Source organism: Kogia breviceps, chromosome 16 (assembly GCF_026419965.1).
Source record: "Kogia breviceps isolate mKogBre1 chromosome 16, mKogBre1 haplotype 1, whole genome shotgun sequence".
Lineage (NCBI taxonomy): Eukaryota > Metazoa > Chordata > Mammalia > Artiodactyla > Physeteridae > Kogia > Kogia breviceps.
Genome location: NC_081325.1, coordinates 77,397,240 through 77,412,470, shown reverse-complemented (window position 1 = coordinate 77,412,470; position 15,231 = coordinate 77,397,240). Strand labels below are relative to the sequence as shown.

The window sequence follows — 15,231 nt, the reverse complement described above, 5'->3', positions numbered from 1 at the left end:
CCACCAGCCCTGTGACCCCTGAGCGCGTGCCCGGCACCAGCTCTGTGACCTCTTCTCACTGGTAAAGAGGAAGAGACCACAGCACGCCCACCCCCTCCATGACCCAGCACCTCCTGGAAAGGGTCCAGTGCTGCTCTCTCTATCATCCCCTGAAGAAGAATGAATCACTCGGCCTGCCCCAGCCCTCAGGCTCTAGGGCCGGCACCGGGGCTGCCCCGCTGCCCCAGGACTGACTGGTAAGTACTGGCAAACCCAGCCAAGCTGCAGACAGAGCCACAGTTTCCAGCAGCCACGCCCGTAAAAGCCAAGGCAACACTTCCCAGTCAGCCGCTCTCAGCTGGTTCTACACACGGACAGATTAAAAGGAGGGTATTATTTGTACCCTATGCCCTGAATACCCCAACAGTACTTATCCTCTGGAGTTGTGGTGAGGACTGAACCCACAGATAAAAAGCACTTTCTACGGGAACCAGAACATAAAAACTTGGCTATTATTGCTAACTGTATTATGATGATAATGAAAAATTACTGCTTTTATTATCAACAATGGAACGATATCAACTATAGAAAATGAGCAACAATGAGATACCACTGTACATCCATTAGGATGGCTATTATCAAGAAAACAAAACAAAACAGAAAACAACAAGCGTCAGCAAAGATGTGGAGAAACAGGAACCCCTGTGCATTGCTGACGGGAATGTGAAATGGGGCAGGTGCAGCTGCTGTGGAAGCAGCACAGCAGTTCCTCAAAAACGGAACAGAGTCACTGTATGAGCCAGCAAGTCCACTCCTAGGAATATACCCAGGAGAACTGAAAGGACTCAGGACAGACATCTGTACACCCATGTTCACGGCAACATTATTCACAAGAGCCAAAAGCCAGAAACAGCCCAAAGGTCTAGGAACAGAAGAATGGATAAACAAAATTCGGTTGTGAAATAGAACACATACACATATGTACTGGTCTCTGCCCCCGGTTCCTGGCCCAAGGCTCCTGAAACCCTTGGAACGTCCTGACAAGACCACTGGGAGCATCTTCTGTTCTCATACGAGGTCTCTGACCCTGTTCCTGACACACAGCCCCTAAACCCCTTGGGGTTCCCTGGGTGACAGGCGCGTCCTTTGTTCTCATGAGGCGACTCCAGGCGGGCTTCTGGACGGCTCCCGGTCTCAGCAAAGACCAAGCCGCGATGAGAAGCTGGGAGCTTCCAGCCCCACCCCATTCTCGGGAAGGAAAGAGGGCTGGAGATCGAGTTAACCGTCCCCCATGCCTCTGTGATGAAACCTCCGTAAAATCCCAACAGCGTGGGGTTCAGAGAGCTTCCAGGTTGGGGAACACACCCGCGTGCCAGGAAGCTGGCGCCGCGACGCCACGGGGACAGAATCTCCCGCGCTCGGGACCCTTCGGGACCTCGCCTCTCCGTCCGGCTGTTCAGCTGTGTCCTGAAGCGCCCCCTTTCCTGCGGGATGAGCCGGCAGACCCGAGGAGCGCTCCCCCGACTTCGGTGAGCCCTTCCAGCAAATTATCAAGCTCCAGGAGAGGGTCACAGGAACCCCAATTTTCAGCCAGCGGGTCAGAAGCCCAGGTGACAGCCTGGGGCTTGTGGCGTATGGAGTGGGGTCAGTGTGTGGGCCTGAGCCGTCAACCTGTGACACTAGCGCCGGGGAGAAGGCTATCAGCACTGAACTGAACTGCAGGACGCCCAGCTGGTGTGATCCCGTGGCCTGATGTGTGGAAAGCCCACACACTGGTGTAAGAGGCGCTCCGAGTGTGGCGGCGGTGTGAGGGTTTATCGGTGGTATGACCACACAAGGGCGTATTATTCAGCCTTAAAACAGAGTGAAATTCTGACACACACACTCCAACACGGGTGAACCCAGAAGACATGCTGAGTGAAATAAGCCAGTCGCAAAAGGACAAATAATGTACGATTCCCCTAACAGGAGGCTCTTAGGAGTCAAACGTCAGTCGAGACAAAAAGGTGCATGGGGACTGCCAGGGGCTCCGGGGAGACAGGAGGCGTTTAGTGGGTGGAGAGTTTGGGAAGGTGAGAAAGTTCCGAGACGGAGGGCGGTGAGGGCCGCACGACAACGTGAACGTACTTAGTGCCCCGACACTGTACACATAAACATTTTTTTTAAACAGTTAAAGTGGGCAATTTCACATTATGGTAAATTTTACTACAATCTAAAAAAGACAGAAGAAGCACTTGTTATTCCCCCCCAAAATCCAACACCGGAAACCTTTACCAATCAGGGCTGCAGGCTGCCCCATTAAAATACTTATGGTTTGACGTCACTGCCAGGAACATACTTGTTTTATCAAAGCTGTCACATTCCCTTTTAGACAGCGTTTCTTCCTGCCGCCTCAAGATCCAAACAGCAGCAGTTATGGCTCCCTGAGCTCCTGCTCTGTGCCAGGCCCGCAGCACGGGCTGGACCAACCCCAACGAGTGAGCCGCGCTGAGCCCGCGAGGGAGCGCCGCCCCCGCACCCTAACCTGACGCACCGCCGACCGCCACCACTCGCCCCAGGCAGGACCAGAGCGCCGCAGCACCAGCAAGGCCTTTCCAGTCAGCGGACGACATGCAAGTCAAGTCACGGCAGACTCGGCTTGCAAATCTCTCCCGCCTCTGCGTCTCCCGCCACCCAATCTTCCCTTCAAGGCGCCAGTTCTGATGTCTCACTCATCAGAGCGCCTACACCCCAGCTTCATATGCATGCAAACATATACACATATACACAGGGACGCGTGAAGGCAAGGGCTACACGACTGCACTGATGAGACCAGCAGTCTCGGTCGATAAATTCATGCAGCTTCAGGGAACGAGGCACCGCCGGGCAAACGCGCTCCGGAGGCCTGCCATGACCCCGCCGTGACGCCATGCAGGACGGCACCGCGCACACACACGCAGAGGCCGTGAGCCAGAACTTTCACACCCATTATCGGAGCGACATAAGTCACAGATCCCAGGCCGTAGAGAGAACCTGCGATTCCACGACGTGAATCTAAGCAGAAATGAAAAAAGCGCCAGCACCACTATTCCCTTTCAAAATAAGATAAGCCTCTGAGTAACTTTTCAAATTCGGTAATATTAACCAAGTGCAGAAAACCTAAGGAAAGCGATGCATTTTAAAATGCTATCATTAGCACCAAGAAAAGGACGGAAATTACTTAACCGTACATGACGGGCAAAAGCACCCCCAGTAAGAAACTCAACATGGCCTGCGTGATAGAGCAAACTCCCAGTCCGGACACTAGCCCTACCAAAGGGTAATACATTTTCCCTTACATGAAAGCGTAACCACAAAAATAAAAACGAACAGATTTGAGACGTTTCTCCTTACAAATGGACGATAACAGAGTAGGTCCCTATTTTAAAGTGCTGATGTCGCAACGGAATGAAAAGCCAGCCTGTGACCGTGCAGCCCTTTCCCCAGCGCAGCGTGGGGGCAAACGCCACGCCCCCTCGCAGGAAGAACACGGAGCCGGCCGCCGCCCAGGACGGGGAGCCAGGTGCGGCGAGCGGCCCGAGCACGCGCCCTGCCTCCTGCTGCCCCCGCCGGCCACTCACCGCTGGGCTTGATCTCGCGCACGTAGTTGCTGGGGAACCAGCCGGTCCTGCCGCCGTGCGTGCCCTCCCACCAGCCGCCTTCCTCCACCCGCGTGACGTGGATGACGTCGCCTTTCGCAAAGGACAGCTCGTCCTCGTTCGTCTGCTGGAAGTTAAACTTGGCTCTTACGACCAGTCGGTTGTTGCTATTATCCGTCATGTCCTGAAAAGGGGAGAAGGGAGGAGACGCCGTGAAGGACGCACATTCTACATCGTCATGGCATGAACAGATTTCGCTTGGACGGACGGAGCGTAGCCACCCCGTTCACACGGCAGAGGAACGCCTGGACACACCGGAGTCCCCGCGGCCCTGTCCACGGCCCCAGGTCCAGTCCCGGAGGGAACCCTCAGTGGCTGCCAAGGTCTTACTCCTGCCAGTGTGGTGCCTCCATGAACAGAGACACACTTTCACATACACTTACACACAGACTTCTCTACATTTTGCAACAAGTTAATACACCGTGATCATTTTCCCAGCAGTCCTTAATTACTTCAGTCTTAACTAACTGCTTCATATTACACTGTACGGCAGTGCCATCAGTTACTTAACCAAGTCTCCACTACTAGACTCGAGACCGGGTCTAGTTGTTTTCTACTGCAAAACAAGGCTGCATCAGAATTGTCTGCACATGTCTTTGCACACGCCCGTAAATGAGCCAATAGGTTAAATTCGGGTCAGAGAACACGGATGACACATTTTAAATCTTAACGCCCATTTCTAAGTTGCCCTTCAAAAAGGTCCCACAGACCAGCGCCAAGCGACATTCCCGCCAGCCGCGCCTAAGACGTCTGCTTCAAACACTCACCAACACTGGATACTGCCAAACCGACAGGAAGAAAGGGTACCTCATTTTAACCTGCATCTTTCTCAGCGACTAAGCCTAACTGCAGATCTCTGAAAAGCGGGCAGAGGAAGGCAGACTGGCTAGAATGTCTTTCTGTCTCCAACTATCCCAGACCGGGTGCTGGAGAGGCTTGCAACCTGGAACTGCCAACCGAAGTCAACAAACAAAAACCCCCAAGCAGAGTCTGCTCTCCTGGCCAAAGGGGCGGGAAAGGGACAGCACATGGGCCACTCAGCCAGCACCCGGGTGTCCAAGGGGACCAGGCAGGACGTCCCGTGGCCCACCAAGCCCCAGAGCTCCGCCAGCACCAGTAACATCAGCCAAGATGAGGCTGGGAGTCCAGCGTCCAGTCCCCCAGGTGGCGGCAGGCAGCCCCATCTGCCTACACAGGTGTCCCCTGCCCTCCACCCAGCCTGGTGGGGGGAGCCAGGCCCAGCGTCTCCCCGACCCCCATCCAGCAGCACTGTCAGCGGTCCAAGAGAAACCCCAGTGACACCAGGTCAATAAGTCTGACCCGACACCACTGCAAGGAAACCAAGCTGTCCCCAGAAGCACGGCCTACCACCCTCGGCCAGGACCGCCACACAAAACCCCATCAGCCAGGGCTGCAGCCTAAGACGGAAGATCTCAGCAGGATCCAGCATCTTCCAACACACTCTCCAAAGTGTCTAGGATAGAACTGAAGACACCCCTTATTCCAAGAACAAGGAAAATCGGAGGCTGACTGAGAAAAGACATGGATCCCAACACTGACATGAAGCTCTCTCAAACAGACAAAATAGAAAATCCCAGAAATGAAACAGAACTTACAAAATCTACTCAAACTGACAGAGTGGAAAAAAATTAAGAGAGCCCCAGGGACTTGGGGGAAATGACAAAGATCTGAGATTGGAACCATCGAAGACTTGGAGAAAGGACAGAGTTGAAGAGGAGTCTAAGAAATACGGCTAAAAATGTCCCAAATGTGACAAAAGACACAAACACACAGAGTCAAGAAGCTGAGTGAACCCCAAACAGGATACACCTAAAGAAATCTGGACCAAGTCACACTGTAACTAAGCTTCAGAAAACGAAAGACAAACTTTCGTATTAGGATAAAAAAAGACATCTGCGGATATGCAGGATCTGAAAAACTTTACCTCCCCTGCACCCTTGCTCAAGAAGTTAGTATAAGATGCACTCCTCCAAAACAGGGAATTAACCACGAAAAAAATGAAGACAGAGAAAGACATGGAGGAAGTCGACTCGGGTCAAAGGAGTCTGCAGGTGACGAAGGAAGCACAGAGGCGGCAGCTGGCCCATCCTGGCTGCGACCAGGAGACCCTCCAGCGGCCGGAAGACTTCACCAGCGCCCCCCAGGAAGAGGAACCTGAAAAAACCCGAACACGTCTGAATGCACAAAGACGAGATTCTTTCAAGAAAGGCAAAAGACCAGACTATAATCTGCACAAGGTGCACAGAAAACTCAAGAGGCAACGGAGGTCGTCAGGAGAGAACGGCCCTGGCACACGTTGGCCCCGCTGTGAGTCTGGGTCATGATGATGTTGCACTAACACCCACCAAAAGAAGCCACTGCAGGACTCAGCCACGGGGAAGGGGGGCCCAGAAGCACCCGTGAAGCTAAGGCCCAGGGGAAGTGGAAGAGCCCTGATAAGCCCCCACCGCCGTGGGACGTCCACAGTGGCAACACTGTGTCATTTTAAAAAAACCAAAAACCAACCTTTATAGAAGGCATTTTATTGAGAGACACAGGCAAACGCCTAAAGAACCAACAGAAAAAATAGGAAGTGGTTGCCTCTACTGATTTTTTCCTAATAGCAAGTCTTGGAGAATTACCCGAGTCTTTCAACTAGGTGCACGTATCACTAAACAAGATGAAAAAGATAAAGCACAGACACAGCGCCCAGGCAGAACTTCGAGAAGAGGAGCTGATATAACGCCTAAAATAGTTCATGTGTATTTATCTATTTATGTGTTTATACGTTAACTGCTATAAATCGTGTTTATTCAATAATTCAAATTACTACATTAAATATTTATCTAATGAATTAAACATTTAATGCATACTTCACATGTAATACTTAGAATATTCGATGAAGCAACCTCTCTCACCCACATCTGGCAGGAACCCCCTGGCTGACCACTGTCCCCTCAAACGCGGGCTGGCAGGGGCACCCGAGCGGCGAGGGCCAGGTCACGGCCGGGACGCGGCACACGCCGTCCTCGCCCTGGTCAGAGCAACGCGAGCCGCTCATGCCCTGTGTCGGGCTCGCTCTCCCTGCAGAGGCCACTGTCACCACTCCTCAGCCGTCTACTCTGATCTCCGGGACACTCTCCTCTCTGTGGCTCCCCCTGGCTTTGCAGAGCCGATTCGGGTGACAAATTCCAGTAACAGAACACGACACGTAACAAGCACACGTGCAGAGCAGGCCCCTAAGGAGGTCAAACTGCCCTGGGAGCCCCGCTGCCGGCCTGTCTGTCCCCCCCACTGCTGGGCGCACGCCGGCCAGCACGCACGTGGCACGCGGGGCTCTCATCAGGACGCTGCCGAGGTGGTGACCTACACTCTCCCTACAGCTGCAGGCCAGGCAAACACCAGGGACGCCTTCCCCACTTCAGAAAGGGATACTCCACTAAGCACAGGACAGGGCGACGTCTGCACAGGGCCAGGCGGCCAGTCTGGACCCCTTCATTTCTGACGCCACAGGTTCCCAGGCGGGGTGAGGACCACGCACCAGGCAGACAGCCTAGCCCTCCGCACGGGGGGCTGTTGCCACTGCTGCTGCTGCTGCCCCGGGAGGCTGGAAAGGGTGTATTCAGTCACTAGCTTACCGCTTCAGCTCTTTTCCTCCCCTTTTCTAAAAGCTCCCCTGAAACGAGGGGCGGAGAAATCGTTATTCCCCTTTTTAAAAAAAAAAAAAAATTATTTATTTATTTTATTCTTGCCTGCGTTGGGTCTTCGTTGCCGTGCACGGGCTTTCTCCAGTTGCGGCAAGCGGGGGCTACTCTTCGTTGCGGTGCGTGGGCTTCTCATTGCGGTGGCTTCTCTTGCTGCGGAGCACGGGCTCTAGGCGCGCGGGCTTCAGTAGTTGTGACTCGCGGGCTCTAGAGCACAGGCTCAGTAGTTGTGGCACGCGGGCTCAGTAGTTGTGACTCGCGGGCTCTAGAGCGCAGGCTCAGTAGTTGTGGCACGTGGGCTCAGTAGTTGTGACTCACGGGCTCTAGAGCGCAGGCTCAGTAGTTGTGGCACGCGGGCTCAGTAGTTGTGACTAGTGGGCTCTAGAGCGCAGGCTCAGTAGTTGCGGCGCACGGGCACAGTCGCTCCATGGCACGTGGGATCTTCCCGGACCAGGGCTCGAACCCGTGTCCCCTGCAGTGGCAGGCATATTCCTAACCACTGTGCCTCCAGGGAAGTCCGAAATCGTTATTCTTACCTAGCAAGTCAAGAGGAGTCTCACTGCGTTCGCCTCATGAGCGGCTCACAGGGTCCACGGCACAGGCAAGGTGGCTGGGACTCTTTAGTTCTGCTGTAACTTAAACTTTCTCTCGCTAATGAAACACCAATGCTATACTTCCCGGGGTCTCAGCAACATTCATCACAACAGAACATTTAACTTTATTTTACTAAAATTATTCCTTTGCAATCCAGTCCTCATTTACTCAAAAACAAAACAAACAAAAAAAGCTACGACAACTGCCACAAGTGAATGGGTCAGACAGCAAATATTTCTTTGTCCAAAGCTTGCTGATCTTTCTTGCATTTTCCTTGTGTATTTCATAAAGCTAATTGAAGCTATTTTTCAAGTGGTCTGGGCATCTTCGCTTGCTTTGGACCACAGAGCTCGCAATGGGACCCTCTAAGTCCATCCAGCCTCACGGGGTGGCCGTGAGGGCCACACGAGTCAGTCCAGGTGAGACACCAAACCAGCCAGAGCTGGCACAGAGAAAAAAATGCTCAAGGTGTGTTGTTTTGTTCGCAAGGCTTGAGACAAGGCAATGGGACTTCTCAGAGAGGAGGAAGAACAGTCACAGACACACAGCAGGGAGAGTTAGTTCGAGTTCAAAAGGTTCAAGAACACATAAAAATTATATCCCTTCTACAGCTCTCTGTTTTTACTGCTGCTTCGTGACCAGACTAAAGTTAACTTCTCTCTACAACACACGGCTCCAATGAGGTTAACTTCCGTTTCCGAGGATGACACCAGCTTACTGGGCAATATACTCCCTTGTGGTAAAGTAGAGAGCAGCGGTCTCTGAAGACTCCAGGAGGGTCGGTCCTCTTCAGACTCACAGGACTAGATCAATGATTCTCTGACATACAATAATTTACTGAAGTGTCGCATGAAGCGAAGTCACAGCACCGGCTGATCGAGCTGAGGACCAGGCCGCCGTCCGGCCCAGGGCGGGCTCGGCTGCCCAGCAGGCGGACACACGCCCCGGCTGGTGGATGGGGCGGCCTCTGCCCACGGTCTCTGCTCGGCCCCTTACTTCACCTTCCCAGGTCCTCATTTCCATGCCTGTGCTCGCAGCCTGTCTCTTGACAATTTACAAATGGGTTTTCCTCACTTTCCAGGAGGACTGTTCTTCTCAGGTGGCTTCCTCACCTCACCAGCACCGTTATAAGGGAGCCCCTCCTTCACGAGCTGCATCCTGACGTGACAGCGTAGGGCGCTGTCACGCTTTCATAAAGAGAAAAAACCCCTCTAGGTTCTTCGGCTTTCAGCCATTTCTTCATCGTCTAAGTACTAGATATGGATTTCTTATTCCCAAACTTCTGTACCTTCGTGCAGAGTAGGTAAGAAAATATGATGCAAGTGACCAGGAAAACATTTTAAAGCTCACAACCCTCCAGATAAACAGATCTGTATCTTAAAATAGAGTGCCCCAAACACACAGATTTCTTAGAAGCTGTCATGAGGCACGACACGCGGATAACCCGGTGACGGGCAGACGCCAGACCCGAGAATAGGAGCAACGGCAGCACAGGCGAACCACCCTCTGGCTGAGCAACTCCCCGGAGGCCCACGTGTCCTTCCAGACGCGCTGCACACTCCCGGCTCCCCAGCACACTCCCATCCCCAGGGACCAACTCTCACACTTACCAAACTCCGATACTGGCCCTGGAACAATTTTGAAGTCCGACCGTGCGAAGGCTGGGGTCCCAGGGAGTCGAAAGACTTGATCCGGTGAGAGGAGGGCCGGGCACACACGGAGTCACTTCCCAGGCCGATGTCTGCAAGGTCGTCACAGGGGAGAGAGCGAGCTGAGTCCCCTGACGCTGCGCCCACACCCCGCACCGGGCTCCGAGGGTCGGGGGGCCACCCGCGCAGGAGACCAGGAGCAGAGTCCCCGCCACGGGACCGAGTGACCACATGCGCCCCAGGCACCTTCCCAGGAATTAACTGAACATAACTATTTAGCAGCCCTTCTCTAGCTAAGTTCCGAGTTCACAACGTGGTTCGTAACTGTTTTCAGTACCTTCCCCTCACCTGGAAACAAGAAGCCTCTCACACTCGACTCCTGGGCAGAGCACCACCCAGACTCCCCCGGTGTCCCCGACGCACGCCCAGCCCTCCAGGATCACTGCGCGGGGAGTGAGCCGCAAGAGTGATCGTGCCAGGGACGGAAAAGACTCTCGTACTTGAAACAAACAGAACCCCCGGCACTTTCCGTCCAGAAAGGCCCTTCTGAGGGTGATGCCCTCGGCACGACGGCAGGCACGCTGCACTCACCCCACAAGGCTCTGAAAGGACCAGAGACCACACAGCACTAAAGGCTCAGATCTCTCTCTGGGGCCGCTGCAGGATCACACACCCCACTCAGGCCACCAGCACGTAAATGTCAGCAGCCCACTTCGCAGAAGCGATGTGATTTTTTTAAAATGAGGCCACGAGAGTTTTCTAGGGAAATCACTGCTTTGACATGCACGTGCCTAGCAATTTCCTAAAGCTATGTGGGGGGCCTTCTATAAAAATGCCCTGAAACTGGGGGTCTCCAGGTCCTCCTTCTCTGGCAGATCCCTTTGGATTGGCTTACACAGTGTCTTATGAAATTCTGAATTAGGTACCAAAAACTGAAAGTCTGGGGACTCCCCACGGAAACCGGCATTTCCGGCTGTTCTCGAAGCACCGGGGCTCTGGCGCCTCTGGCTCTGCGCTCCCTGACTGACCCAGAGCTGAGCAGGGCCCACGCGGGCAGAGCAGCACCCCCCTTGCTCCTCCATGCTGCCTGCCGGGCTCCACAGACCTGGCGTCCGGGACCCCTGCCCTAAAACCACCTTGACGTCTCAGCGCGGAAGCCCCTCCGGTGCTCAGGCCCTGCTCGGTGCTGGCGGTCAGGGCCGGTGTCCGCTCCCGCCGTGTGGCAGAGGCCTGGCGGCTGCAAAAGCACAAACAGCGCCCCGAGGACAGGCGTGAAGCGGCTGCCCCAGGGGCTGTGCCCGCCGCAGCCAGGGAGGGCTTGGGGTCCCCCCTCCCCCACCTCCAGTCTCTCTTCTGTGCAAGTAAAAGGCAAGTATTCCTCCCCACGCCGGGAGAGCACACAGGGTCTCCCTGAAGTGCCGGAAGCAGAGGAAAGACGGTGACGGGCCTCCCCGACAGTGACCTGGAGTCGCAGGCGCACCTGCCTTACACTTGCGTCCGCCCCTAGAGCCGACGGCTAAAAAAGCACCGCCACCTCCTTCACGCTGACTTCGGAAACACAAATGAAGAGCGGTAGCCGACAAACACAGAAGCGGAAAGTTCTCTTCACCTGAGAAGGCTCAGTCCTCTTGTTTAAAAGCTGAAGGGAAGAGTACCAGGTTGATTTCAGAACTTCCGAAGAGGTCTTTGTAAAGAACAGCGCCAGCTGCTCTGGGTCCAGGGTACATCCAATGATGTCAAGAACACACGAGAAACGCTTCTGCATCGGATGGGGGTGGGGACGGCAGTAACACATGCCCGGAAGATACAGCTCCCGGCCTGTGTCCACGCTGTCCGTGGCCCGCGGGGCTCCGCCTCGATCCCCGAGGGTCTCGCGGCCCGGTGGATGGAGCGGAGCCGCCCTTGTCGCTCCCCCTCACCTTCCGGCCCACCCGAACTTACACACCCAGGGCGAGAGCAAACCTGCCGCCTCCCGCCCGCGGCCTCCCCCGTGGGGACCGCGCCTCCCAAAGCCGCTCTCACCCCAGCTGCCAGAGAGCAAGCTCGGCGGAGGGCGGTGCCTGTCAAACCGCGGCCCAGATGCCGGCAGAGGGCTGCAGGCGGGCCGGGGCCGGGGAGGTGCCAGCGCGGCACCCGCTGCCCGCACGTGCTCCTCCCCTGTGAAGCCCGGTCACCGACTGCCAACGCTCCGACCGTGGTGGGCTGGCTTCTTGATCATCTCTGCTCACGTTAGGTCTATCGCTTCTCCACGGGGGGATCGGGGAGGCGGCACAAGCTTGACAAAATGCCACAAGCCTCCTGTCTGGAGGGTGCGATGGCTGCAGGTACTTATGTCTGCCTGGATGCCCCCCACTTCTCCGCCCCCTCTCACCCTCCTCCTGGACTTGGATCCTCACGCTTTCCTACGCTCGCTCACCTGGGTCCTAACTTAGCGTGTCCCCAGGTGCTGTCACGTCAACAGCCCAAGACATTCTCAACTTCAAGCCCGCAGTCAAGCTATGAAAAGGGAAGCCCTGCCCGGGACGGCGGGCAGCACAGGCTGCTCTGGGCGCGCGTCCCCAAGCGTGGGCAGCGGGGCAGCGCCCGGACGGCCCTCCCAGCAAACGAGCGGCATGAGGGACCCCCGGAAGCGGTTCCTGCAGCCCCGAGCGTTCCGACCCCTTCCCGTCCCCACGCGGTGAGGAAGGGTCGGGGCGACATGACAGGAGACCCTGACAAGAGAAACTTACTTTTTCTGATCAAAAGAGACGTATCAAGGGCTAACTGCCCCTCCCAGGGATCTGAAACTACAGTCCGTGAAGCTTAAGTTGAAAACAAAAATGACTTTAAAACAGAAGAGCCTCTAAGCCCTTCCGGTGCCTCAGGCAGCCTCCAGGCCCAAGCTGGCCCCACGGGAGCCCATACAGACCCCGCTGTCCTCTCGGCAGTCGGGGAACCCCCATCTCCACAGAGGTGCGACTGGGGCTCGAACCCACAGCCCACAGAGCCCAGGTGCCCTCGTCACCCTCAGGAAACCTGGCCCAGGTAGGTGTTTACTGTGGAGGCCAGCTCACTGGCTGCACCTCAAAAACAGGCACTAGATCTGCTCACTAGATCTGAGCTTTAATCAGCATGAACTTAATAAAACTCCAGAGCAAAGGTGCTTCAAGCTCCAGGACAGCCCATGAGTCGCCCCTGCGAACGAGGCACTCCCCCTCTGCTGTACTTTTCTCTCTGCCCACACGAAGGAAAGCACTGATATCTACACCAGGACCTAAAGAGGAAGATTCTGCTCGCAGCAAAAGTGACAACCAAAAATGTTAACGCAATCCTGTTTTAAATTCAATAGTGTTCCTTCCGCCTCACTAACACAAGAGCAACGAGGTTTTCGCCCCCTTTTCTTCCCCTCCCCTCAAGTTCAGGAAAAAAGACACTTACCTGCTGTTACTTTATTCAGAGTCACTAGGGAGCTGAGGACCTTGTTGAAATTCTGCCCCTGATACAAATCGTTTGCGTCAAATGTCTGAAAGGGAAAAGTGAACAAGCAGAATTAGCAGAGCCCGGTGCTGGGCAGTTCTGCGCGGTAAGAGGAAGACGGCAGGCTTCGCAGGTGAGACCCCAGGGAGGCGAACACCTGGGAGCTCGGCTTCCGGCGGAGCAGGAGGCCAGGCCAGATTCCCTTACTGGGGCCGCCTCGGGCCCGAGTCCAGCTTCCTAACCGCCGTGCCCCGCCCTGCCGCACCCTCCTTCGTAACCTGGGGCACTGCCGGGACTCCGTGGAGGCTCCTCTCCTTAGACCGAGGCTGAGGCCTCAGGGCAGGCCTACGACAGACTTCCTCTCCTGGCCACGGCCGATGCCAAAACCAACAGCAGCAGAAGGGAAACGCAGACATCAGAGAGGATACGAGAGGGAAGGAAGGGAAGGCAGGAGAGGCCGATTCCAGAAGCGGGGGGGCGGGGACACCGCCACCCTCGGGGCAGAGCATGAGGCCAGACCAGGACCGTCTAGTCTGCATCGCTGCAATCTCGGCCGCCTGGAGACTGGGGACGCGCCCAAGCTGGTCCCCTCCCCGCCCACCCTCCAACACCAGGAGCTGAAAGATGCTGCGCGTCAGGCTGCCTAGACACAGCACGGCGGATCCGCGGTGTGTGCGCAAACACACGCGCTAAAACAAACACGCCTCGCTCCCAAACGCTGTCTGAAGACCACATACACCTTCTGATCGCTGAATAACTCCTTCCCTCCCCCCAAAAATTTAACAGTCAAATCATCCACAACTCTGTGCCAGAAAAATTATGAAAAAAATTCTTTGAGATGCAGTTAACAGAAAGATGTGTTTAGATGCCCAATGAAAACCGTGTTAACATTCTTCAAAGGTTCTCTCACTGGGGCAAAAATGAACTGTGGTGACCAGTCATCCCAGGAATGACTTCCTCCGCAGGTCGCCTGTCACCTCTTCCCCGATTCGGCGGTTCCTCTATCTCACACCCTGCCAGGAAGCCCGGCTTCTCCTCTTCCTGCTTCTCCCACCCCCTGCACAGCTAACTCTTACTCATCCGGCTCCCGCCAGCCTCACCCCCCGACTAGACTCAGCAGGGCCCAGCCAGGCTCCCGGCACATTCAGTACCACAATCTTACGGTCTATGTGCGCACGCTGCCCTGGACCATGAAACCCACACAAGCAGACCTCACAACACCCAACATCCAGAAAATGGCCAGCACACAGTAAAAACGCAAATGTTTGCTGAACGGGTAACAAGGCACCAATCCACCCCGTGGCGCCAAATGTCACTGGGGGACAGACACATAAAGAGCAGCTGAGAAGAGCCGTTCCAAATCTAGATAACCACTGCTGTCTTCCAGAAAAGTCTTCAGTCTTAATTTCTGAGATGAGTAAAGATCATCATGAGGTATGTTTATTTAAACATGAACAAGAGAGAGACAAACCCAGAAGTTGAAAAACCAGCTGCAGGAAGGAGGCCATCAAATCCAAGTCAAGAGAGGAGCTGCAAACACAGAGCTGGGAAGGGAGCCGTAAACATAGACACCCAAGCCCTCTGTGGATGTCACTCATGCATTTCTCATCTGATGGAGCAAAAATTAAACCAATTCATGATGCCAGATCCTGCCTGTAAAAAAGAGTGTCCCCTTAGAACAGTCTTTAGAATCACCTCATAGTACAGACTTTAACTCTTCTGTTCTGATATCTATTATTTAAAAAGAAATTTCCAAGTCAAATGAGAGCATGACCTAGGCTGATCTATCCTGCTACGTTCTGTAATGGGTTGGTTGCATTCTTTATCAAACGTGCGACCCTCCATAGGCCTCAGCTTCCTTCTGTGCAGGACATAAAAGTGCCTTCTCTCACAAAAGGTGGGAGCAGATGATCTCAGCTCTCAAGTTCTAATTCTAGAGCTTGGAAAATTCAAATTGTGGCATTCTCTGCAAAAAAAGAAACATACATAAAAACATCCACTAACCTCCATCGTGGTGAGGCAGAGTCACAAAACCCAGAAAAACAGGATGTTGAAAACTGAAGTTTCCTGTTATTCCAGAACTATATATCTTTCTTACTTGGATACCAGGAAGTGTCTGGTTGGCTGAAACGGCCCACCAATGGGCTCCAAAGTGACATCAGAACTTAAGTG

The 15,231-nt window shown here is 54.5% G+C and overlaps 1 protein-coding gene across 11 annotated transcripts in view; it reads right to left on the bottom strand.

The window, feature by feature from the left end:
* ARHGEF7 (Rho guanine nucleotide exchange factor 7) overlaps positions 1-15,231 on the bottom strand; it is a 125,565-nt gene that overhangs the window by 57,654 nt on the left and 52,680 nt on the right. For 5 of the 11 annotated variants that reach the window (XM_059041914.2, XM_059041922.2, XM_067016867.1 and 2 more), the window contains exons 3-5: positions 13,021-13,105; positions 9,565-9,695; positions 3,579-3,780 (exon numbers count right to left, since the gene is read on the bottom strand). In XM_059041914.2, the coding sequence (XP_058897897.1) occupies positions 3,579-3,780; positions 9,565-9,695; positions 13,021-13,105 (418 nt within the window). The other 6 variants (XR_010837298.1, XM_067016870.1, XM_067016871.1 and 3 more) reach the window with 6 other exon arrangements.